General features: G+C 41.8%; 1 protein-coding gene across 5 annotated transcripts in view; it reads right to left on the reverse strand.

Moving 5' to 3' along the window:
- Positions 1-26,577, reverse strand: part of Scamp1 (secretory carrier membrane protein 1) — a 79,307-nt gene that overhangs the window by 26,385 nt on the left and 26,345 nt on the right. For 4 of the 5 annotated variants that reach the window (XM_027401716.2, XM_027401715.2, XM_027401713.2 and 1 more), the window contains exon 2: positions 19,014-19,091. The exons of the other annotated variant lie outside the window; for it this stretch is intronic. Coding sequence is in view for 2 of the 4 variants with exons in the window: in XM_027401715.2 (XP_027257516.1) it covers positions 19,014-19,091 (78 nt within the window). In the remaining 2 variants the exon portion in view is untranslated. The remainder of the gene's footprint in view (positions 1-19,013; positions 19,092-26,577) is intronic. 5 annotated transcript variants of the gene reach the window in all.

Below are 26,577 nucleotides of genomic sequence, written 5' to 3' on the forward strand. Positions count from 1 at the left end.
TAAGAAGTAATATGGTCATGGCTTAAGAATATAATGAAACAAACCACCCTTGGCCAGGGCCAAGATCAAAATAACTGTTTTTTTGTTTTTGTTTTTGTTTTTTCGAGACAGGGTTTCTCTGTAGCTTTGGAACCTATCCTGGCACTTGCTCTGGAGACCAGGCTGGCCTCAAACTCACAGAGATCCGCCCGCCTCTGCCTCTGAGTGCTGGGATTAAAGGCGTATGCCACCAATGCCCGGCTCAAAACAACTGTTTAAGACCTGGATACCTAGAAATAATCAAATACAAAATAAGGATGCTTAATAAATGTGAGGTTAGTAAAAGCTTAACTAGGATAATGATGGTCAAAACTTATCAAACTGGTCTTCAAATGATTTGGGAAATGGATGTGTACAGGGTAGGTGAAGTCCCCATGAAGGAGTGCTGATGACTTGGGCATGGCAATGTTAAGGACACAATGCATCAGCCCATAGGAAGTGCAAAGCCTTCCCTGGATGAGGCTTGGGATGGAAAGCCTTCCTCTGGTGTTGAGTGTTTCAGAAGACTGACCAATGTGTACAAGAAGTAGCAACTTCAGTGCCTCCTCCCTCCATCCTTCTGACCTCCTCCCTGAAGACTGACTCCTCCCTGTTCTGCACTCAGTAAACTAGCTGAGGTTGAAGGCTGTTTCAGTCCATCAGTATGAGCATGGCCCACATGACCCCAGCTTTTCTGTTCATTTGTCTGGGTGTCTATTCTTTCTTCAACCTCTCATTGTCCCAGTAAGGTTTCCAGGAGCTGTGCTAGACCTGGCAAAATGATACAAGTGGAACCTCTATAACTTCTTCAGTGAAAAATATTAAGTATGACCGACAGTTAACTACAGACAAGATAAAGACAAAGGGATAAAAAGGGAATGGAAGTGTGTCTAGAGAAGACACAGAACATAGTGCAGAGAAACAAAACACAGAATACAGGAGCAGTTATGAGCTTTATGATGGGGTCCAGGGACCTACAACTAAGACCCAGGGGGGGAGATGAGAGAAGAAGAGTCGGTGTCCAAGTAGGATGGGAAGGGATGGACCTTATACTGAAAACTCCCAAACACAAACCTGATTGTTAAGAAAGTTAATGGAGACATCACATCAAAAGAACAAACCTAAAAATAAGGGGTAGTAAAAGCATCCAAGGGGTGGGGGAGACAAATCCTAAAGAAAAGAATGCCAGTGAGAACATGAAATATTTCCTTGCTGCAAACAGGGGAGCTCAGTTACAGTGTGCCAAAGAGATTCAGTGTTTATGTAGAGGGGTGTGAGGCTAGCCTGGTTAGCATCTGAGAATCACATGCAGGTCAAGAGTGCTGCATCTCGGAACACTGAGTATCAGCAGGACTGAGAAGCATGACCTCTCTGTTCTTTCCCATCTCTCTGCTCCTTCCTGCAGCCAAGCTAGAAAAGTCATCTCCCTCCCAGTATATAAGTCCTGCCTCACTCCCAAAGTTCAAGGAAAGCACACAGAAAGACCAAGAAACACCTGCACACCTGGCTGGGTCTCCACTAAGTAATGGCCTCCACACTGCTGTCCATTCTGTTTCACTTGTGAGCACAAAGGTCTCCCCTGGGGTTTGGGGTCTACATTTCTGAAACCTTCATATGATACAAGTTTTGATTAAATATATCAGCTATGATTTGCTCTTGTTAACCTTTGTCTCAGGAGTGCCAATCATGAGAAAAAGAACTGCACGCAAGCCAAGACAAAATGTTAACAGCAATCTATCATTAGCTCTCACTAAAGGAATTCCTGCCTGAGAAACAAGGAGTGAAATAATAGGAAAATCTGAGAGTTGAGAACAGATCTCTCATGGATACTTCACAGTATCTCATCTTCATTTTGTATTCCACACACTCTAGATACAAAGAAATGCTAACCAGCCCACCTGGAAAAGTGTACACTCTAGAACAAGTGTGTACACTAGTGTAAGGTGAGTTCTACCCTGGACAAACCACTCTGGCGATATTGGAAAACCTCGAGCACTAAGAAAATCACAGAGCCAGGCAGTGGTGGGACAGGCCTTTAACCCCAGCACTCAGGAGGCAGAGGCAGGTAGATCTCTGTAAGTTCAAGACCAGCCTGGTCTACAGAGATCCAGGTCAGCCAGAGCTACATAGAGATCCTGTCTCAAAAAATAAGGAGGAAGGAAGGAAGGATGGAAGGAAGGAAGGAAGGAAGGAAGGAAGGAAGGAAGGAAGGAAGGAAGGGGAAAAATCACACAGTGTAGAGACCAACACAGAACAATCTGGAGAGGCTGGAGGATGAGAATTCACATCTCTTGGGATAGGACCATCTCTGAGAAAGTCAGGGGCTATCACCCTTTAATACTTTAGGTAACTTCTCTATATTTGCATACTCTTTGGGGATTTAGGAAACTCAACTAGAACCAGTCAGTAAATATTACAGAATGATCTATCTATATTGCCTCAGCAGATTTAAGGACATTATAATAATCATAGTTACATAATTATAGATTTGACTATTCTATAATACATTGAGCTTTCTGCTCACTGGAAACCCCAAGGGCATTACACACACAATGATAACATTCAAATCCCTTCCTTCTGGGCATGAGAGATCTAGGGATTGTCTATGTCACATAAAAACTTACATCTTCCTAGGTGACAAGACCCTCTTGCTGAAGATGCTACAAACATGGTCACAGAACATAAATCAAGATGGAATTGGGCTAAAAGCTTCCTCCCTGCTAGCTGACAGAGTGCTGGTAAGTGCTACTCTGGGGGAGAAATCATCAATGGTCTTACGGCTATGGACTCTGTGTGCTGAGTTTCAGGAGTGATTCTGTATAAGCCTGGACCCATCACCACCCTGCCATGGAAGGGGAGGGCTCATAAGGTTCAATCATTCCCAGTAGTTGATGGGAAGAAGAGACACGCTCATCCATGATACATCCACTAGCAAGGTACACCTGCTCCTGCACAGTTCATTGCTCATGTTCCTATAAACAACCTTAATGAAAGTTACTGGCCACACACAAGAGGCATAAAAGTAAAAAGAGGGCTAGTTGGGAAAAGAATGGAGATTATCAGGGATGGGAGGAAGAGTAAAGAGAGTAATGGAGTAATGAGTAAAATGCATCAAGTACACATATTGAAAATGTCATAATTAAATCCAATGGAATGAATAGTCAATATATGCTAATAAAACATTTAAAATTTTATGTTCTCCTTCCCCATGTACTTCTGTAGTTTAAGCTAATCCCAAAACCACCCCTATGCTTTCTCATGCTCAGGGTCTATGGAGTGTTCTTTTGTACATTCATCATATGTTCTGGCTTCAGAAATCTTAGACACTTAGAAAATGTAGGCTTTAGGCCTCACCAGAGACAACCTAGATACTGAAAGAGAAGAAATGTGCATTTCTAACTGGCCAATGAACCTGCCCCAAGGAATTCTGAAACTTTTTAGATCTCAGCAGCATCTGACTGTGGCTATGCTTACATGGATTCCCTTGGTACTGAGAACAAGGACAGATAGACACAATTATGACAATCAAGAGTGACACTCAGGTTGTCCTGTGGCCTTCATATACATTTAAGAAAAACAATCACAGGACTCCTTTTTAATGCTTTTATTCTACCTTCCCTCAGGGGAAGAGAGATGATTCTGGGACACACTAGAGAGCTCTAGTCATCTCACAGGAACTAGCCTAGGGAAAAGCTGACTGACATTTAACCAGGGATGGGAGCACCTATCCTGCTCCAGCCATCCTGCCCATCTAAAGAAACACTCCAGAACCCTACTCTCAAGATGACTAGCATCCTCACTGAGTACCATAGAGGCAAGAGGGTAGCTTATCCAGGCAGCTGAGCAGAAGCAAGTCCCTATGACAGGCTCTCTTTCCTCCATGCAAATTCCTCTAAATAGATACAGTAGGAATATGTCAGCATTATCTACACACACACACACACCCCACTCCCTACCATACACCCACCACGTGTATACACACACATTGCACACATAAACACACACACACACACCACACACCACACATATCTCACACACACCAGACAACACACACCCCATGAACAACACACAAAACACTACCACTCAACACTCATACAACACAACACACTACACACACACACATACACACACACACACACACAAACACACACACAAATCTTTAAAGGAAAAAAAAAACTAAAGAAAACAAAACGGCAAGCCAACTTTCTAAGGAGAATTCATGCCAAAACCCTCAATAGGACACCAGCCAAAAAAAGTTCAACACCACATTTTTTAAAACCACACATCATGACCAAATGGGATTTATCCTTGACCCATTAAGGCTGATTCACTACATACAATAGTCAACAAGACACACTATATCAACAGAACAGAAACTGAAAATCACATGATTATTTCAGCTAACATAGGAAAAAAAAAACTGTTGACAAAATCTAACACACTTTTTGGCTAAAACTCTCCATAGTTCATACTGAAGCAAACTCCCTCAACATACACAAGACTATTTGTAAAATCTTCACAATATCCATGGGGGAAAGCTAAACACTTCTCCATCAAGACCCTTTACAAGACAAAGAGGCCTAACTCTTGCTACTTCTATTTAGCTTAGTACTAGAAATATAATAAAGAGTCATTGGACATGGCAGGCAGGGGGAGAGACAGAGACGGGGTGGGGGGCAGGAATCCAAATCAAAAATGTAAAATTACCTCTTTATACAGACAGCAAGATTCTGTATTTTGAAGCCACTATAAAAACATTAGAACCAGGAGATGAACATTTAATGTAAGGTTGTGTGCAGAGTACCAACAAAGCCAGTAGCATCTGTATAATCTAACTGGAAAAGAAACCAAGAACATGATTCCATTTATGATAGCATTAAGCAAACACAGTATCTAGGAATAAACTGAATTTAAATGGTGAAGATGTGGCTTTGTGGCAACTACTCAGGTTACTGTCCGTGGTGGCAGAGGACAGGGGCGCTTGAAGAGGATGATGGGACACAAACCCTCTTCCTCTCTCTGTCACCTCCTAGCTGTAAGGTGAGTGATTTTGTTCCACTCCAACGTCCCAACATGATATACTGCCTTGCCATAGGCCCAAAGCAACAGGGCCAACCAATTTCAGTTGGACCCTCCAAACTATGAGCCAACAGAAAGCTTTTCTCTGTATACAGTGATCATCTTGGGTATTTGTTATAATGACAAAAAAACTAATGCAAGAAAACACAATGGAAAGAATTGAAGAAAACACAAATGAAAAGATGGGCCCACGCTCATGCTTCATAATGGCATTGTTAGTGTTCATTCTACCCAAAGCAGTAATAGTCCAACATAAGCCCTATAAAATTCCATTGGCATTCTTCACAGAAGCAGAGAAAAAAAATCCCGATGCTCACATAGAACTATTAAGTCCCCCAAAAGTCAATAAATGATGAAAAAGTTGGTACCATCATACTTCCTGACTTGCAGTTAAATCACAAAGCTATTAGTAATCAAAATAGCATGACTGTCACAAAAAAAAAGGCATAGAGGCAAAAAAAAAGACGATATCCCAAAAATAAAACTAAGCATATATAGTCAACTGGTGTGTGGGGGAAGGGTAGGAAGTGGAGATCAAAGGACTACTTCCAGTAGTCAGTTCTCTCTACCATATGAACCCTGAGGTTCAAATCCAAGCAAGCACTATTACCTGCAGAATCATCTCTCTGACCTTTGGACAAGGTCACTGAAAGGAAGGAGGGAATAAGACAGCCTCTTCAACAAGTGGTTCTGGGGAAAGAATAAAGGAGGAACTTTTCCCATAGCACATATAAAGTCTTACATCAACTCAAGACATGCAAATATGAAGTCAGAAACTACAGAACTAGCAGAAGGTACAAGAGAAAGTTCTTTGACAGTGGCCTTGGCAACAACTCATATCACAACAAAAACTTAGACCAAAAAGGCAAAATTAAATACGTGGGTTTACATCAAGCTAATAAAAGCAACCAACAAGGTGAAGTGACAGCTTGCGGATGAGGGAAGACATATTTGTATAATACAGTATGATAAGAGGTTAAAATCCAACTTAAAAATAAGTAAAAGACCTGAATAGACATTTCATCAAGAAAGAAAGAAAGAAAGAAAGAAAGAAAGAAAGAAAGATTCAACACTGTTTATCATCAGGGGAATACAGAGCAAAACTACTAAAGAGACCCCCTTCATAACTGCTAGGATGACTGTTATCCAAAAAACCAGAGGGACAAAAGGGGACCCTCTCCATTGTTGGTGGGGATTCGAGGACTGGGAAAGAGCACAGGTGCTCCTAGGGGAATGCATCAGAACAAGCAATGGCTCTGAATTGATTCTTACAGGGTATATATAGATCAAAACACGATACTCTATCCAGTAGACACATACATTTATTCTTGCTGAGTAAATAACACAACTTGGGAAGATAGCAGAGCTAATATATGAATCAGCAATCCCTCTTCAAATGTAAACCAGAAGGAAATGCAATCATTTCACAGTATCTGCACCCCAGGCCCTGTATGACATTACTGACAACAGCATAAATGGATAAAGAAATGACAGTTATTTGGCTCTCAAAAACAATGCAATCTTGCCATTTGCCATATTAATGAGCCCACAAGACATTATGCTAAGTGAAATAAGCCAGACACAGGAAGAAAACTATTGCATGATCTCATTTACATACAAAATCTAAAAAGAAAGTTCACAAGGAGTACAAAATGGTGATTGCAGAAGATAGGAACTAGGGCAGCAGAGGGGGAGATGCAGGCCAGAGAATACTAAGAAGTAATTTCATAAGGCAAGCAAGTCTACTGTTGTGATGTGCAACATGAAAACTACGGTGAGGAACGCAAACTGCATATGGAATGCATGCTGAGTAGGTTTTAGCTGCGTTGCTACAAAAAAGGAATAATTATATAAACTGATGTTTAATTTACTTCACTATATATATATATATTTCACTATATATATATATATATTTCATTAAATCATTTTGTAAACCTTAAATATACACACCAAAAAATTAAACATCCAGTTACTGCAAGATCTAGCAATCACACCCCTTAGTATTTATCCAAATGAGCTGAAAATTTATGCTCAGGGTAAAACCTAGACAAAGGCATTTATAGCACCTTTATTCATCACAGTAGATCCTTGAAGTAAGCATACTTCCTTCCTTCAGGAGGTGATGGATCCATACACCAAGAAGACCCAGAATAGAATATTATGCAGTGCTAAAGAGAAATGAACCATCAAGCTATGAATACATGGAGGATCCTTAAACACACACCAGGTGAAGCAGCCAATATGAAAAGGCTGCATAACGAACAGTTCCAATGGTATGGTGACTGGTGGGAAAGGCAAAACTACAGAAATGTAAAGCAAAAACCTGAAACACCAGTGATTGCTCCTGAGGCCTTAACCGGGAGGAGCAATGGGGTGGGTAAGGACAGTGAAGCTACAGTATGATTACAATGATGGGTACAGTACACATTTATTCAAACCATGGTATGTACATGCCCATCCAGAGTTACCATGTGTCAGTGCAGGCTCATTAACTGTAACAAACTGTGTCAATCTAGGGGTAAAGTGGACCAGCAGACTATGTCTGTGTGGACAGGAGGTGGTGGGAATCTTGGCACCTTCCTCTGTGACCCTGACACTGTTCAAAACCAAATGACTGGTTCTACTTGAGACCCATGCCAAGAGATGGGGCCCACATGCATTGACACTGCCTGGAGGGCCAGCAACCAGAGGCTGGATAGCCCAGAGACCTAGGCTAGAACCAGACACAACCAGAAGGTGGAGGGGAGCCAATGAAATTGACTAATGATAATGACTAATTGATCCCTAATGATTCCTAATTGTACTTTGCTGTACTTGTAGACAGAAGCCTGGCATAATCGTCATCAGAGAGGCTTCATGCAGCAACTGATGGGAGCAGATGCAGAGACCCACAAGCCAAACATTAGGTGGGGCTCAAGGAATCGTGTAGAAGAGGGTGAAGGATTGTAGACGCCAGAGAGACCCAGAACATTACAAGAAAACCTGCAGAATCAACTACTGAGCTCATAGGGGCTCACAGAGACTGAATAGCCAGTGAACCTGCATGGGACTGACCTAGGCCCTCTGCATATATGTTACAGTTGTGTAGCTTGGCCCTCTTGTGGGACTCCTGACAGTGGGGGCAGGGGCTGTCTCTGACTCTATTACCTGCTTTTGGGACCCTTTCCTCCTACTGGGTGCATTGTTCAGCCTTAATATGAGGGAATAAGTCCATTTTTATTGCAACCTGATATGCCATGCTTCCTTGATCTCCCTGGCATGCCCTTTTCTGAAGGGAAACAGAGGAGGAGTGGATCTGGGGGAGAAGGGAGGTGAGGTGAGGAGAAAACTGGTGGGGATATAATGTGTAAGAGAAGAGCAAGCAAAAGGAGAAGCAAAGCGGAGCTGGGGAGATGCTCAGGGAGTAGTGCAGAGGGAGCAGTTCAGTTCCCAAGCCAATACCCTCACTCTGGCCTCCACAGGCCTGCATGTGTGCTCATGCCACACATACACAAATATAACCTTAAAAATGTAAAGTTAGTGAAAGCTCCTGAGTGGAAAACTGATGTGATCAACTCCTTTTTCTTAAGGGAGTCTGGGTACTGACTTGAAAACAGACTGAAAAGTAAAAAGAAGAGATGGTGAGCTAAGGGTGCTATCAAAGTGAGGGCAAAGGGGAGACAGTTTCTAACTGCTACCTTGAATGCAGCCTCAAGACAGTATAGAATGTAACAAGAAGAGAGAACAGGGAGTGAACAAAAACCAGAAAGCTAATAGTAGGCTTGACAGACTGGTGGTCCCAGAGGCTTGTGCTAACAACAGAAGTGACTGAAGGACAGGAGGCAGTACTCATAGGTACACGAACTTCAGTCACAGAGGAAGAAATCCTAAAGCTAAGGGAGCAGTCGGGTAGAACCCAAATTCCACAAAAGAGTCCACAGCCCTGTCAGTGTCTACCTATCCTGTATAAATACATTATTGTAAGGGGCTTCCTTCCCAGAAACACCGCCACTACCTGTGTGGGATGCTCTGTGCCTGCTTAAGAGAATCCGTCACAACTCCTCCTGTGGACTGCTGGCATTCCCTCATGGAGCAGGTGGGAAGGGGGCAGGAAGGCTCATTAGGTCCTGCCATATATTCCAGGCATTCCCTCAGTCACCTGCACATAATTTTGCTTTAATTGTATGAGGCAGTGGAGTCTTGGGGAGGGCATACAGGCTGGGAGACCAGAGAAAGAGCGCTATGGGAAGCTATCATCCATGCTGGCTGAAGACTTTCCAGTGCAGCTGCTTCGGGGCCACTCAGGCTCCTGTCAGTCACCCCTCATCTATGCTCTGTAAGGAAACACATTAAACTCACTGGCTCCCCAGGTGACCAGTGATGGAATTGTAACTTTGGATCCTCATTAAGTCCTTAGGAAAAGGCTAACATTCCCATCTTCCCCAGGAAAGGAATACTAGCAATAGCTGGTTTATACCTTTCTCAGGTCTATGACTGTAAAAGTTCATGTAACATTCTGCATATATAACATGTCATTTGGGGTACTCTGAATTTATGTTTCCAGGCCATAGTCATTTATTATTTGGCTTAGAGTATGGCATTTTATTTGCCGTTAGAAACAATCCTATTATGAGCTGGGTGTAGTGGCTCACACCTTTAATCCCAGCACTCAGGAGGCAAAGGCAGGTAGAAATCTCTCAGCTCAAGGCCAGCATGGTCTACAGAGTGAGTTCCAGTACAGCCAGAGCAACTTAGTGAGACCCTTTCTCGGAAAAAGCAAAACAAACTTTTATGAAGGTGGGATATCACTCAATACTAGAGTGCCTGCCTTACCTGTGTGAGGCCCTTACATTCAGTTCCTAGTACCAAATAAATGTCCACACAAAATTTTTAAATGCACATGTTATGAAATAGCTAGTGACTGTAATAAAGAAGTCTGGGATATGACAACTGAAAGAGTGTCGGAAGTCAATGTAAAAGAAGATTTGAGAATTTGGAAAGGTTTTCAATAACAAAGAAAAATAGGAATGGCGTTAACACTGGAAAGTGCAATAGGTAAATCAAGATACAAAAAAGTTAAAAACAGAAATAAAAGCTAGTAAGTTGGGGAGGTCATTAGATGTCAGTCACAATGGTTCATGGCACCTAATTAAAATCTAATGAGATACAAAGATAGGAAATTTTCAGAATCATGGGAAACACAGATGACATCTACTCCTTCATGCCTGGTTTAGACCTGTGAGAGAAAAGGCAGCTACTTTTTTGAGAAGGCTACAGGAGAAGCAGAATTCTATGGTCTGAATGACTTGTCTCCCCAAGAGAGTCGTATGTTGAAACCTAATCCTAACTTGATAGTAGAGATTTTTAGAAGGAGACGTGGTTCTTAGGGAGAAACTCTCAAGCATCTGATCAGTGCCTTTTAAAAAAGCTCAGGGAGCTGGCTGGCCTCTTCCGACACATGAATGCACAGCAAGAGATGCCAATAGGCACCAGGAAGGGGCCTCACTATATACTGAGTCTGTCTGGATCCACACCATGGAATCTCCAGTGTCCAGAATTATGAGCCATCATTCTGCTGTCTATAAATTGTCTAGTGTAAGGCATTTTGCCAAACTTGCCCAGAGTATAACACATTATCCTCACAGTATGGTGTGTTTCCACGACACAAAAGAGAAAAGGCAGTCAAAAGAGAATGAAGGCTTTGAAAATGGCTGGAACTTCTGTAGAATACAACTTAAGTTTAAAGAATTACAGAAAATACAAGAGAGGCAGAATAAAGGCAATGCAAAAGCATTGTGGAGATTAAACATCAGCAGATGAGAAATATCCCAGGAATCTTGTGTTTCTTGTTGAGACTGACATAATGTCATCAGTCTTGGTAGACTCAGGCAGGTGGATGGTTAAGGGCAGGCAGGGTCAGACATCCTAGGGGCTCTACTTTGACCCTTTTAAAAATTGAGATTAACAGATAAGAGGAATGCAGTTTTAGTCCTAATGTACTGTCTTATCCCCCATGTGGCACTCAGACTCGGAAGAGAACCCTAATGATTCTCTAACATTGGTGTTCACATCTTTAAAGTAGAATCCTCCTCCTGGGAAGCATTTCTAACCAATAAAATACTGATATATACCAATGGTGACAGACTGATATCCCTCTTGATGCCACTCATTTTTTTAAAGATTTATCTTTGTAGACTGGAGTAAGAGGCTCTAGGGACTGACAAAATGGCCGTGTTGTGAGATGCCCAGGTGCCCCGGGAACTGCAGGTGACATCTGAGCCATAGACAAGGCACCAATTAACTGCCTACAAATTCCTAAGACTCCCAGTCATATATACCACTGAATATTATCTTTACCAGTAAAGAACTTGGCAGAGATTCTTCCCTAGTCAAACCCCCAGATTAGAATATAGCATAGGGGGCTGGAGAGATGGCTGACCAGTTAGAGTACTTGCAACTCTTCAAAAAGATCCAAATTCAGTTCCCAGCATCCACACAGCAGTTCACAACTGCCTGTAACTCTAGCCCCAAAGGTTGCTGCCCTCTTCTGGCACCTGTGGGCACCTGCACACATATGCACACCCATAAACACATACATATAATTAAAAGTAAATCTTTAAAAAAAAAACAAAAAAACATGGACAATACCTTGAATACAGCTTATTAAGACTGAGTAAAGGAGTTAGCTCTATTGAGCCCAGACTTTCTGACCCACAGTAATTGTGGAATAAACTTGTATTGCTTCATGCCACTGAGTTTGTGATATTTTGTCAAACAATAGAAAATCTGTATGCATGGCTGTCTTGACCCACTGGAAGGTGAGGATAACCTAGGAAACCCAGGCATTATGATCACACAGTCTCTTGACTCCACTCAACAACAATGGGAGGCCAAGGGGTGGTCTCAGTAAGGTTTAAGGTTTGGCCCGTGGGGAGATAGCTTTAGCTAAAGCAAACAGCATATTAGACCAGAATAAGACTAAAAAGCAAGACTAGAGCAAGTAACTTGGAACATGTGGACTTCCTTCTCAATTTTTTTTCTATGGGCCCAAAAATGATACATAAGACAAAGTTCGAGTCTGCTGGCCCCACATACCACACCTCTCTACATATAAGAATATATGTCACTTCTCAAGAAAGTTGATGAGCCAATCTGATCTCTAAGAAAATAATTCCCTAACAGTGTAAAATAGTAGTTTGAAGACAGACCGGAGGCCTTGCATCCCTGGATGCAAGTGGCTACTGTGCCACTCTGCAAGTTTCTGAACTAGGACACTTTGGTTCAGTCAAAAGGACAGACAGGTAAAGCTCTTCAGGAAGTAAGTGACAGGATGTAGCCACAGATTAGATATTGGAAAAGAAGCTATTTGAGTCCAAGAACATTTTACTAGCCTCTAGGACACCAGGAGAATAGAAGCACCAGTGTCATTAAATGAGACAGCAAACAAAGACTGGGTCTAGAAGGGAAAGGTAATGAGCTTCCAGAATACCAACACAGGGAGATGCAAAGTAAAGGAAATGCACAGCAAGAGACAAAGGGTGTTGAGACAGAGAAAAGGCTTTAGCAGTGCTAGAAACAAGAACTGCTCTTGTTTGCAATCACAGTCCTGCAGCTAAAAGCTTTATCCTGCACTTCAAAAGAGACCCATAGGATAAACGATCTAACTCAACATTTTCCTCCCTGCCTCTTTGTAAAACGGGAATAAAATCCAAAGGAATTCATATGTTTGCGGAAAGTTCTCCACTAATTAGTAGTCAGAACTGGACTAAAATGCAGGTCTTCAGGCACTCTGACTGCACAGTCTATGTAGTAAATGTTAGAGACAGTTCTTAGACAAGCCAATCATTCATGTCCTTTATAGTTAGAGATGACCGCCTGGCAAGGTCCCTGAATACTACCAGGACTTGAAATCATCTTCTCATGATTCTTCCTGAAGGTATAGATCTGTCAGAAAAACTGCGCATGGTACAAGGAACAAAACAAAAGGACCAACCCTCCATGAGGAATGGAACTGTGAGAGCAAGTGAGGCCCAGAAGTGTCTCCAAAAGACTTCTACCACAACCATGAACACCAATCGCCAATGGCTACAATGAGCAAGAATCGCTCTACTATAATGTAAACCATCACCCAGTTACAAGAAAGCATTCCTGCTGCACACACCAGTTCTCAAGGATCAACTTGTTACTCCAGCAATTCAGATTTCAGAAGGTAGACCTGGGGACCTACCCACCAGATACAACATCATCTCCTTAAGAAAATGCATCTTATACTCAAGCAACATAGATAACTTCATGACTCAAGATGACCGTATTTATAGCACATCTCAGGTCAGAATAGGCCCATTTCAAAGTGCTCAGTAGTTTTCTATGACAGCAGGTACTCAGTGTACATAAGGAATCTTGTGAAAACTCTTATTAAACTTATAACTGTAAATCAATATGTAAATTTAAATATTCAACTTTTCTAAATTCTGTAGCCTTAACTTCCTTAAAGTTTCCTTTCAACAAAAAATTATATATAAGAAGTCTTCTTTTGATATAATAAAATAATTACATCATACTCCCTTCCCTTTCCAACCCCTCTTCTGAAATGTTCCCTGACCCTTAGGTAGATGTATCCATTGGAACTGGGCTCCACAGAACAGGGCCTCACTGTGTATCCCTGGACTGGTTTGAACACGCTATATAGACAGGCTGGCCTTGAACTCATACAGATCCACCTGCCTCTGCTAACTGAGCGTTAGTACTAAAGGTGTGCACCACCATGCCCTACTTGAAATCTTTTAAGAATTATTTATTTTTATTGTTTATGTGTATGAGTGGGGTGTGTGTGTGTGTTTGTGTGTGTGTGTGTGTGTGTACTCGTGTGTGTGACACACGTGCACATGTACACCATGAGCCTGGTGCCCATGGAAGTCAGAAGGAGGCATCAGATCCCTGGGAACTGGAGTTACAGATGGTTGTTAGCTACCATGCAGGTATTGGGAAGTGAGCCCAAGTCGTCTACAAGAGCAGCCAGTATTCCTAAAGGCTGAACCAGATCCCTAGCCCTGAGAAACCTATTTTTAATAAAAGATCATCACAAAGTGTCTAAATCTTAGCAAGGATATACACTCAGCCACCCTGCTGTAGAATCTGCCCACTTGACCTCAAATAACTTATCACATCCTTATGAAATAATCTAGAAAGTTCCAGTTCACAAATATCTTTCTAAAACAAATGTAAACACAATCAATCAACTAAAACAGTGTTTGGAGTCAAGTCAAACACATCATTTAATTTAATTAGTCAAGGGTATTTACATTTTTACAGAATCACTTTTAAAAGTTGTAATTTCAGGAGCTAGGAGAGCTCAGTGGTTAAGGGCACTTGCTGCTCTTGCACAGGACCTGGGTTTGGTTTCCAGCACCCATAGAACAGCTGGCTACTATCAATACACTCCCATCCCAGGGAATCTAAGACCGTCTTCTGCTCTTCACCAGCACTATATGCACATGGTACAAGACATGGATGCCGGCAAAACACCCAAATACATAAAAACAAATCTAAAAACATAAAAATGCCGCACAGGCTTCACCAGGCTCTTTGATAATAATCATGTTCCTGATTCTCAAGCAGAGTATCTGACCAGAAAATCCAGACTTGCTTAATTTTAAATACATTCTCATTATAGCCTACCACCCTACTTAAAGACACCCTCTTTTAAATTAAATAGCCTTTCTGGGACTGTAGAGTCTCAACATCTAGGGCCATAATTTATAATTTTATGTTTCATTTGTCCTGTATATTTCTTTGTACATACATGGAATTTCTTAAAATCCCATTTAGGTGACAAATTTTCCAAAGGCCAGAACTTCTATTCCTTAGTCATCCATCTCTAAAGAGAACAGGGTGTGTGCTGGATAGTTTCATATCAACTTGCCACAAGCTAAAGTCATCTGAAAGAAAGGAGCTACAATTAAGAAAATACCTTCAGAAGACTGGGCTGTAGGCAATCCTGTAGGGAATTTTCTTAATTAGTGACTGACAGGTGAGGGCCCAGCCCATTGTGGGTGATGCCATCCCTGAGATGGTGGTCCTGGGCTCTCTAAGACAGTAGGCTGAGAAAGCCAAGAGGAGGAAGCCTGTGAGCAGGACCCCTCCATGGCCTCTGCTTCAGCTCCTGCCTCCAGGTTCCTACCTTGAGTTCCTGTCCTGACTTCCTTCAGTAATGAACATTTGGTCATGGTGTTTTATCACAGCAATAGAAACCCTGACTAAGACAGGGTGAAAGGCAAAAGCTTTACAAAAAAAAAAACAAAAACAAAACAGATGAGTTACTGCCACTTTCAAACTAGAAGTTGTATCTCAGATGCTGTGAGAATTTGATAAGGTAAAGCAGATAACATGACATTGATACACTTGATAGAGTATACTACCAATAAGAACAATCTAGGGCAGGTAAGATGGCTCAGTAGGTAAAAGTGCTTGCTGCTAAGCCTGAAGATTCAAGTTTGATCCCCAGGATCTGATTCCTACAAGTTTTCCTCTGACTGCCATATACATGCTGTGCCAAGCACACACCAAAACACACACAACGAAATATAATAAAAAATTATAGATAATCTAAAGCTACTTCTTTGAAAAGGGTAAACGTGTCTTGCTAATAAAATTGTCTAAACAGAAAGAGTTTTTTATCTGCAGTGATGGTATTTTCCATTCTTCATCGACAAATGTGAAGACCTCTACAGCCATCTCCCCTCCTCAGAAGTCAGGTCACAAGTAAAGTGAACTACTCACACTCACAGCACTAATTATGATAAGGTAAATTACAGTGTCACATGAAACCACTGGCCTTTTCCACGATCCAACCAATCACATTCATTCCAATAAGCCTGTCAGTATCCTTGGACGCAGATGCTACACCTTCAGCAAAGGCTGATAAGGGAAATCTCAGGAATAAGATGGAATTGGGGAGAAGTGTTTTTTTGTTTGTTTGTTTGTTTTAGTTTTTTTTTTTTTTTTTTTTTAGACAGAGTTTCTTTGTGTAGCCTTGGCTGTCCTAGAACTAGCTCTATAGATCAGGCTGGCCTTGAACTCACAGAGATCTGATTGCCTCTGCCTGCTGAGTGCTAGGATCAAAGGTATGCGCCACCACTGCCTAATAATAAAATGAATTTTTTTTTTCCCGAGACAGGGTTTCTCAGTGTAGCTTTGGAGCCTATCCTGGCACTCGCTGTGGAGACCAGGCTAGCCTCGAACTCACAGAGATCCCCCTGCCTCTGCCTCCCAAGTGCTGGGATTAAAGACGTGCGGCACCAACGCCCAGCATAAAATGAAATTTTAAAGCTCTTTATTTCTTTTCTTTTTGTGGTACTGAAAATGGAACCCAGAGCCTCCCATATTGTTTAGTACTACCACTGAGCTACTCACCCAGGCAACAATGTTCATTTTATTTGCAACCTTTGCTGATCAACTATGTGAGGAATCTCCCCTATGTCTGCCTACAATCCATTCAGTCCAATTCTGGTACTACTCCCCTCCCACCCCCACCCCACCTGCCAGGGATGAACATGAATCTCAGAGGTCAGGGGTTCAATACATATTTGTCCCCACTTCAGATATTACTCCTAAGTTCCAAGCTGAGAGTGTACTTTTGACTACCTAGGATTTCCATTACTTCCCTTCCTTGGATTTCATAATTTTCTGAAAGAAAAATCACAGAACTGAAAAAAAAACTTAGTTACTATTACTAGTTTGTTATAAAGGATACAATTCAGGACCAACCAATAGAAGAGCTGCATGGTCAGAATATGGAGAAGTGAAGTGGGCCATACTCCCACGTTCTTTCTGGACAGACCACCCTTCTGGAACCTTGATGGACAGACCCATTGCACAAGCATGGGGTAAAGCAGTGGCCACTGCAGTGATTAACTCAACCCAGTTCCTCGCTGTTGTAGTTTGCTTCTCTGTTGCTACAATGAAACACTGAGCAGAAAGCAAGCCGGGGATAAAGGGCTTACTCCATCTCACTTATTTACTTATTCCTGGTACACCATCAGGAGCAGGGCAGGAACCTGGAGCAGAAACTAAAGCAGTGGGGAGCAGAAAGGAAATGGGATAGGGGGTTGGTGGGTAGCAGGGGAGGATGGGAGGGAGAAGGGAACTGGGATTGTCATGTAAAACAATCTTGTTTCTAATTCAAATAAAAAAAAATCTGAAAAAAAAAAAAAAGAAAAAGAAAGTAGAGCAGTGACCTCGGAGATTGTTTACCACCCTGCTTCTAAAGTTCACATTTCTTTTGTTTGTTTATTTATTTTGAGACACGGTGCCATTATGTAGCCTTGGGAGCCTTAAATTCAGGAAGATCATCTATCTGCCTCTGCCTTTCCAGTGCTGGGACTCAAAGGTGTGCACCACCAGGCTGGGCTACCCTTTTTTAGACATCCCAGGTCCAACTGACTAGAAATGGTGCCACCCACAGTGGGCGAGGCCCTCCTATATCAATTAACAATAAGGAAAATGCCCCATAGTCATGCCAGAAGCCAGTCTGGCAGAAGCAATCCCTCTTCCCAGGTGACTTATGTCAAGTTTACAGCTGACACTAACTGTGACACCTTCTGACCCTCTCCTGAAGGCAAACTTAAACGTCTGCCATCTAGCCAAGCTAAGGTTCTCTGGTGACCCCATCCATCCTGACGTCTTTAGGGACCAAAGCCACCAGTCACCTCGTTAGTACATCTAGAAGTCCCACATCTTTTAGGATCTATGTGCCCAGAAACTGGGGACAAGAAACAAATACATTTTTCTTTTTAATCACAACTTTGTACAAAACCAATAAAATAGACACTGAAGAAATTCCCAAAGAAAACCTTTATCATCTTTCAGAATAATTTTCTGCACTAAGAAAAATATCCAGCAGAAGAGGTTATACTACTTAGGGATTGGGATCGTTCCAGGGTGGTTAAAATCTACAAGTGCAAATCAAGTGTTCATGGAGCGGCTGATGTTTCCAGAGTCACAGGCATCCACAGCTAGGATCTAGTGAGAATAAGGCCCAAGATACTAACAGAAATTCAGAAGACAACACTATTTGCTGGGGAGAGGGATTTCAACAGTTTTAAAATACGGGTCAAATAAAATTATCAGAAAGACTTTAATAAAAAGCCTTAACTGTAACTGGTTATGACTTTAATGGGCGGCAGAAGATAATCTTTATACCATCTAATGTGAATGCAGAGTAGTAGATAGAACACTGCTCAGCAACACAATTCTGAGCGGAAGAATATTCTTTCCTAGAGCAAATAGATTTCCAGAAGGAAACTGTTATAGTCCTGCTCAAAACACTGTGACTCAAATGATGGGCTCACAGATATTACAGTTAAATTCCAGACACAATCCCCTATCAAAAGAAAGTGTCTCCCAGGCCTGGAGAGACGGCTCAGTGACTGAGAGCACTGGCTACTCTTCCAGAGGACCCAGGCTGAACTCCCAGCACCACATGGCAGCTCACAACTATCTACAACTCCAGTTTCAGGGGAACAAAAACTTCTCATGGCAAAACACTAATACACACAAAATCAAAAAAATAATAGTAAAAGAAGAAAGCATCTCCCCACATCACCACACAAACACAACCACAAGAGGTTCACACTACTTCCCAATGTCTCAAGCATTGTAGGGAGGTTCATAGAACACGGGTTAGCACTTTACTGAATGGAAGGGGAAACCTGAGGAACTTCTCTAGAACCATCATGTTAATTTTCGATTACCACCAATGTCCTTCTTATAAAAGAAAACTAATCCTAACTTGCTGAATTCTAAATAGCACATGCATTCACACAGCTTGTTTTACATTCACTTATCCCATCAGCTGAAAAGAAACACAATCAAGATATAATCCTCTATTTACTTTCCATTTAAACACTTAAAAGAAGTCCAAGAAAAAGTAATCTTACCGTTCTAGAATCTGAGAAAGGATTATATTCATCAAGTCCTGGTGGCACATTTCTTGTCACCTGTGTAACAGATGGGTCCTAGAATAAAATTTGAAGAAAATATAAGCTATCTATTAAGACAGTTTTAATATTTACAGGATATTTGCTTTATCTGAACCTTTGGTCACTCAGCGAACCAGAGCAAACAAAGTACTGTCAAATGTAATCAACATTTCAACAAAGGTAATATTTAAATCCACAGCCCTCACACCCTCAGAGAAAAACAAATGACACTTGGGTTAGAAACAAGACAGCTGCTAGTCTGATTATAATGACTGAAGCAGGTCCCTCCTACTGCTGTGTGGTCCTGGATGCTTAAATTGCTCAGATTGAATCAACATCTTTAAGACCCCTCAACCCTTTATGACACAGGGTCTCACTCTATATCCCAGGCTGGCTTTGAACTCTTGATGGTCCTATTGACTCGGCCTCCTGAATGCTGGCCATTATATTCATAAACCACCATACCTGGCTTCATGGTCTCATTTTTATTTTTTGTAATGTTTTATTATTCTGAGAATTTCATAAATGAGTAATTATCTATATCACTCCTACCCCTTCCTCCAAGTTTTCTCATGTTCTACCTCCCAAATACATGGTCTCTTCTTTATTGTCACACATATGTGTACATGTTTATGTTTCTGTACACACACACACACACACACACACACACACACACACACACACATCCTACTGAGTTCATGTGCTCGTGTGTATCCAAGACTGACCACCTAAGATCAGACAACCTCTGTGGCAGCTCATCCCTGAAGGAAACTGATTCTCCCTCTCTCAGCAGCCACTGACCACCTATAGCTTTTTCTTCCTCCTATGGGTGGGATGATTCCCTTTTTAAAACTGCATCTGCAAGTTTTCCTACTTTCAGATTTGAATACATTAGAAGTCAATGTCCTACACAGCCAACATCTAGGACATTGGCTATGGTGTCCTTCTCACTTTACTCTCTGTCACTACTGCTACTACTGGTCTTTGGGATATTTTTCTACATGGCCCTAGACTCCCTTTCCAAATACACTAACACACTATCCTAGCCTTTCAAGTCTTTGAATATTAGGCTTTCCTGTAACACTTATTAAATCACAAATTTCTATTTGATTTCCTTCAATTATGAATGTCAAACACAAATATAATGAACATGTGAAATAAAATCAACTACATATCTGATGAGAAATGCAGATCACAAATTAAAAAATGTTTCCACTTCCAACTGTCAATGTATATAACAATCAAATAAAACAGACTACTCTGTGGGGATATCTTGTTTGTGCTCTAAATAAAAGCTTGCCTGAAATCACAGGGCGGAATTAGTCATTACTTAACCATACAGACAGGAAGTGAGATGGCTGGGCAGAGAGAGAAGGTGATAAGGAGGGAAGAGAGAGGAGCTCGGTCTCTTTTGGGATGGAAAGCTGAATAGGTAAGGTGGCTGTGGTTTTTCTCCTTCATCTCTCTTGTCTCTCAGCATTTTCCCCTATATTCTGGGCTTTTATGATTAAGCCCTATTAGAACTTGTATTACACCACTCCACTCCAAACCCAGACTGATTCAGCAATTCTGGAGTTGGGCCTGAAAAATCTATATTTTGTTTGTTTTGTTTCGAGACAGGGTTTCTCTGTGTATCTCTGGCTGTCCTGCAACTAGTTCTATAGACTAGGCTGGCCTCAAATTCAGAGATCTGCCTACCTCTGCTTCCCAAGTGCTGGGAATAAAGGTGTGCACTCAGCAGTTAAGAGCATAGACTACTCTTCCAGAGGACCTGGGTTCAATTCCCAGCACCCACATGACAGCTCACAACTGTCTGTAACTCCAGTTCCAAGGATCTGATACTCTCACAGATAGACATACATGCAGGCAAAACACCAATGCACATAAAATAAAAATTATTTTTAAAAAGAGAAAAGGGAAATCCGTGTTTCTAACAAAGTCTCATGTGATTCAGCTCCTACAGGGATCTACTGCCCCTTCATGTACAACTCCAGTCCATTTTCCTCAACACAAAGTCAGCTTTTGAAAATGCAAAGTTGACTGGTAATCCTTTGCTCTATGTCTAAAAATCTAAAATGAGTGAGTACATACCATGTTTGAAAAAAAAAAAAAGAGAGAGACAGAAAATGCAAAGTTGATCTTGTGGTTTCCTTCCTCTACCCCTACCCATTTCAGATTTTTAAAAGCTCCCTAGCAATTTTAAGACTAGATTCAGAGTCCTCAGATAAAATATATAAGGCTTCTAACCATGGTGGCCCAGCCCTTGGCAATTTCTGCAGCCTTGCCAACTCTCACAGTCACCCTCACCTTGGCATATCCTCTTCTCTTAGAAGAGAACCTGCACAGTGGGCAGGAAGGCTTAGCAAGGCCCTGCAGAGCCTGAGCCTGACTCTTGCTCACCCTCAGCCAGCAAATAGCAAGGACAAAAGAAAACCTGTGAAGCCTTTAGGCCTGCTCAACAGCTGGGGAGGGAAAGCAGGGCTGTTTCCTCCCATGCCATGTTTACCTACAAAAATGTGAGAAGGGAATACCAAGGGGGATGCCACCAGAAAAAAGTAAGAAAATGAGAACATATGCATCTTAATTGAAACTGTCAACTTCTGTTGCTGAACTTTTGCCTAAAACCCAGAGATTACAGCTATCATCTCTGTACCCACCCACACCACCACCCACAAAGCCAGCACCCTCCAAGTCCTTACACATTACTCCCCTTTGCCTTGCTTCTTCTAGCTGGATCCTCTTCCCGAGGGTCAGCCTATCATTGTCCTCCTCATTAAATAGGCAGTCTAAGTATTATCTCATATAGCAGTCTTCCTTCCTCACATCACTGCATCCCAAGCCTAGCACTCCAGCAGCACTGATTCTACAGACTAGTGCTGATTCTCATGAGGGTTGTTTCCCGAAACCTTGACCCGAAATATGAAGATGACCTATTTTAATTAAGACCTGGGTTTTACCATCCATGGTGGACCAGCCTTTGGTCCCAGTATTGTGAAGCCAAAGGCAGGCAGATCTCTATGAGTACAAGACCAGCCTGGTCTACATGAATTCCAGGTTAGTGGGATTAAATAACAATACCCTGCTTAAAAAAAACAAAAACAAAAACAAAAAACCACTGGGTCTTTTGGTCAGCCAGGTGTGGTGGCACATGACAATAATTCAAAACCAAGACAAGAAAAATCCAGAGTTCAAGACTAGCCTGGGTTAAACAGGAACACCCTGTAAGGTAATGAAGGAAAAGAGAAAGCAAAAATGAGTTAGGGGAAGAATGGGAGGCCAGGGGCTAGGAAAGGAATAATGGGGGAGGGGAAGAAATCAAAGAAAAAGATGAATGAGAAAGGGAAAGAGAAGAGACAGAGGAGAGAAAAAGGGAAGGAGGCAAGAAGGGGGAAGAGAAGGAAAAGAGAAAGGGCTAGGGAAGGAGAAATGTAGAAAAAAGGAAGGGAAGGAGAGGAGAAGAAGAAGAGAAAGGGAAGGAAATGGGAAGGAGAAGAAAGAGAAGGAAGATGGATGGATGGGTGTAACAGAGGGAAGCGAGGCACAGGAGTCTCAAGGACACCAGCCGCCACCTAGGGGAGAAATAAGACAGAGGGAGAGAAAAGAAAAAGAGCTGGGAGCCGGGTGGTAGCGCACACCTTTAATCCCAGCACTCGGGAGGCAAAGGCAGGCAGATCTCTGTGAGTTTGAGACCAACTCGAAGTGTTGGAGCAAGTGTCAGGATAGGCTCCAAAGCTACACAGAGAAACCCTGTCTCAAAACACCCCCCCCCGCCGCCCAGAAAAAAAGAAAGGGGGGGAAGGAAAGGAAAGGAAAGGAAAGGAAAGGAAAGGAAAGGAAAGGAAAGGAAAGGAAAGGAGCTAGGGTTCTTGTGAGAGGACAGCACCTTCAGCAAAATCCTCTAGTGTCTTGGTCTCTGAATAGGAAATGTCAGTGAGGTCTACAGCACTTTTACTGCATCTCAACACCAGGATTGCTGTCCAACCATAGTTACTTCATATTGTTCCAAATATAAACCCAAGCAAAAACAACTCTCTCATCAGGAAGGGTTCACACAAAACAAATAAAAATGGAGAAAAATAAAAAATAGAGGACACAGCCACTCCCAAAAGCACTCAAAACCCAACAAATACACACAGAGAAAGAGAGGGAGAGAAAGAAAAAAGAAAGAAGGGAGGGAGAGAGAGAGAAAGGAAGGAAGGACGGAAGGAAGGAAGGAAGGAAGGAAGGAAGGAAGGAAGGGAGGAAGAAAGAAAGGCACTACAACACTTCTACAAGTTCTTAACTCAGAACTGAAACCAAAGATAGACAGATGAAATGCCAAAAGAGGAGTTCAGGGTGGGACTGGAGAGATGTCTCAGTTGTTAAGAGTACATACAGCCAGGGCTGGAGAGATGGCTCAGAGGTTAGGAGCACTGCCTGCCATGAGGTACTGAGTTCAATTCCCAGCAACCAGATGGTGGCTCACAACCATCTGTAATGAGATCAGGTGCCCCATTCTGGCTTGCATGGATACATGCAGGAAGAACACTGTATTCATAATAAATAAATAAATAAATCTAAAAAAAGAAAAGAGTGCATACAGCCCTTCAAAAAGACCTGAGTTCTTTTGTCAGCATGTATCCAGGTGGATCACAGCTGCCTGTACTCCACCACCAGGACTAACTGATGCCTCTGGGCACCCGCACATGTGTGCACATGCCCTCCCGCAGACACACATACATACATGTAATCTAAGATAGATATTTTAAAAAGAGCTCAGGGTCCTACTTTAAAAGGATCAATGGCTACATAGGACTCAAATAATAATAAGAAGAAAATGAATTCATGGTCTGGGTAGGCAAGTAAGGTAGATAAAAGGGGCCATTAACTCAAAACCAAGGAGGAAAAATCAGCAAGGAAACTAGATTCTGAAAGAGAACCAACTTAAAATTGCTGGAAATAAGAGTCTATCAGCCAAACAGAAACCACAGCAGGAAGCATCATCAACAGATAAAGACAGAAGAACTATTATTGGTGCAGAGGGACAAGCTTAAGGTGATAGATAGTACACTCAACACACACAAAAAATGTGAGCATGGATAAACCTCCAAGAACTCTGGTATCATCCAAGAAACCATACCCAAGAACCAAGGAGAGGATTAAAACAAAATCTAAAGGGTAAGTGGTCATTCCACAAAATCATTCCAAAAACTTTACCAAATCTAGAGGAGGAAATGGGCGCCCAAACACAAGGGGCATTTAGACTCCAAACAGATACCACCAGAAAAGAGTGCCCACAGACATCTCACAGTTGGTGTGTTGAAGTTCAAAGCAAAGAACAGTATTAAAAAAGAAAAGGGGTCCAGTGTGCAGCTCAGAGGGAGGGCACTTGCCTAATATGCACAACATTGGTTCAGTCTCCAGCATCTGAAAATAAAATAAGCTTTGAGGGAAAAAACACCAACACATCTACGAAGGCAAGCACACCAGGTCTTCCACTAGCAACCCAAATAACCACAAAAGCATCGGGCATGTTACTTCCTACCGAAAGTAAACAAATGCCAATCAAGATAGCTTTAGATAGCAAAGCCACCTTTTAAAAACAGATGGAGAAAAAAGGACATTTCAAGACAGTACAAACTGAAGCAATTTGTGACAACCAAGCTACCACCGTGTATAGAAATACAGAAGACAAAGACAGTCTTTATCACAAGAGCACAGGAAAGTCATCGGATCTCAAGTGAGGAATAGAAACAAAGGGTCATAGGAATGTGTCAGTCATGGTCAACAAGGAAACCAGCAATGCCCTAGGACTGATTTAAAAGGTGGAACAGTGATCCAGAAAAACCATCAACAAAACCACAGAAAGTAGCAAATTCCCCTTGATGATAACCTCAAATGGAAACCTTAATTTATGCAGAGGCAGCCTGACTTGGTTAAAAGTGGAGGTGGGTGAGATGGCTCAGTGGATAAAGGCACTGGCAACCTGTGATTGATCCCTGAAAATCACACAGAGGTAAAAGGAGAGAACGAACATCACACAAAGCTATCCTTTGACCTCCACAGGTACACCATGGCATGCACCCGCACACACAAATAATAAAAGTTTATAAAACAACATTCAATTATTTTGGTCTTAACTAGAAGAACAAGACAAGATGAACAAAAAGTATGACAAGATGAGCTCAAAAGTAACCCTATCTGTAAATGACACCATCCTCTACTTAAAAGAGCCTCAGGGCTGCATAGAAAATTTCTTAGACCTGATAAACACTTTCAGCAATGCAACAAGATAAAAGAATCAGTAGATTTTCTACTACCAGAAACAAACTTGCTAAGCAAATCATCTTAATAAAAATCTCATTCACAATGCCTTCAAAAACATAGAATACCCAGGAATAGACCTCACCAATGAGGGGAAAGATCTCTATAAAGAAAACCTGAAAACACTGAAGAATGAAATTGAAGAGGACTACAGTAACAAAAACTATGGTGCTTCACAAAAGACACATATCTGGGAAAAGATAGCTGTTTCCTCAAGTGCTGATGTTCTGGAAAACTGAATGGCCTCCACACCTTGCCCTCTTATGCAGAGGACGATTTGATTCAATTAGATCAAAGACATTAATGTAGACCTGAAACTTTGAAAATGGAGGGAAACACATGTAAAACACTTCAAGATCCAGGCACAGGCAAGGTGTCTCTGAAAAAGATATTAGAACAGAAAATAACACCAAGAATTGGCCAGGGATTATATGAAATAAAAGATTTCTACACAGTAAAAGAAACAACCAGCAGAAGGAGGACAAGGCTTTTCCACACAGAAAACTTTTGCTACATACATCAGACAGTGGATTAAAACAAAAATGAAATGCAAATCATCGAATCAATAAATGGGGCCCTAATAATAATAACCTCCCCCCAATAATCCAATCAATAAACGGGGCCCCAATAAACAAATGACCTTCTTCAAAGCAGGAATACAAATGGTCAAGAAGTATTTTAAGACGTCTTCAGCATCCTTTACCACCAGGGAAATGCAAATTAAAACTGCTTGGGAGTCCCCTTACTCCTGAGTCACAATGACCACCATTAGAAAAACCAAATGATAATAAATGCTAAATGCAAAGTGGATCACCTCCCCCCACACACTTTGCTGCTGGTAAAAATGCAACCCCCCACAGCCACTAAGGACAGGTCCCTCAAAAGAACTGAACACAGAACGACCAGAAGAGCCGGCCACACCACTCCTAGATGCACACAGGGACTGGGTCAACAGCCATGAATGAATTTGCATGTTCTCTTTTACTGCTGTATTAGTCACAGTGACAGCTATAAAACCAACCTACACACCCATCAACAGATGACAGGATAAGGAAAGTGTGATGGAGTTATAGTCAGCCATAAGTAAAAATGAAATCACAACATCTGCAAGAAAATAAGACAGAACTGGGCAGCAACATGTTAATCAAAATAATCAAGACCAACAAATACCTTACGTTTCTCTCATATACAGAATCTAGATTTAAATTTATAGACATCT

The sequence above is a fragment of the Cricetulus griseus genome, chromosome 2 (genome assembly GCF_003668045.3).
Source record: "Cricetulus griseus strain 17A/GY chromosome 2, alternate assembly CriGri-PICRH-1.0, whole genome shotgun sequence".
Lineage (NCBI taxonomy): Eukaryota > Metazoa > Chordata > Mammalia > Rodentia > Cricetidae > Cricetulus > Cricetulus griseus.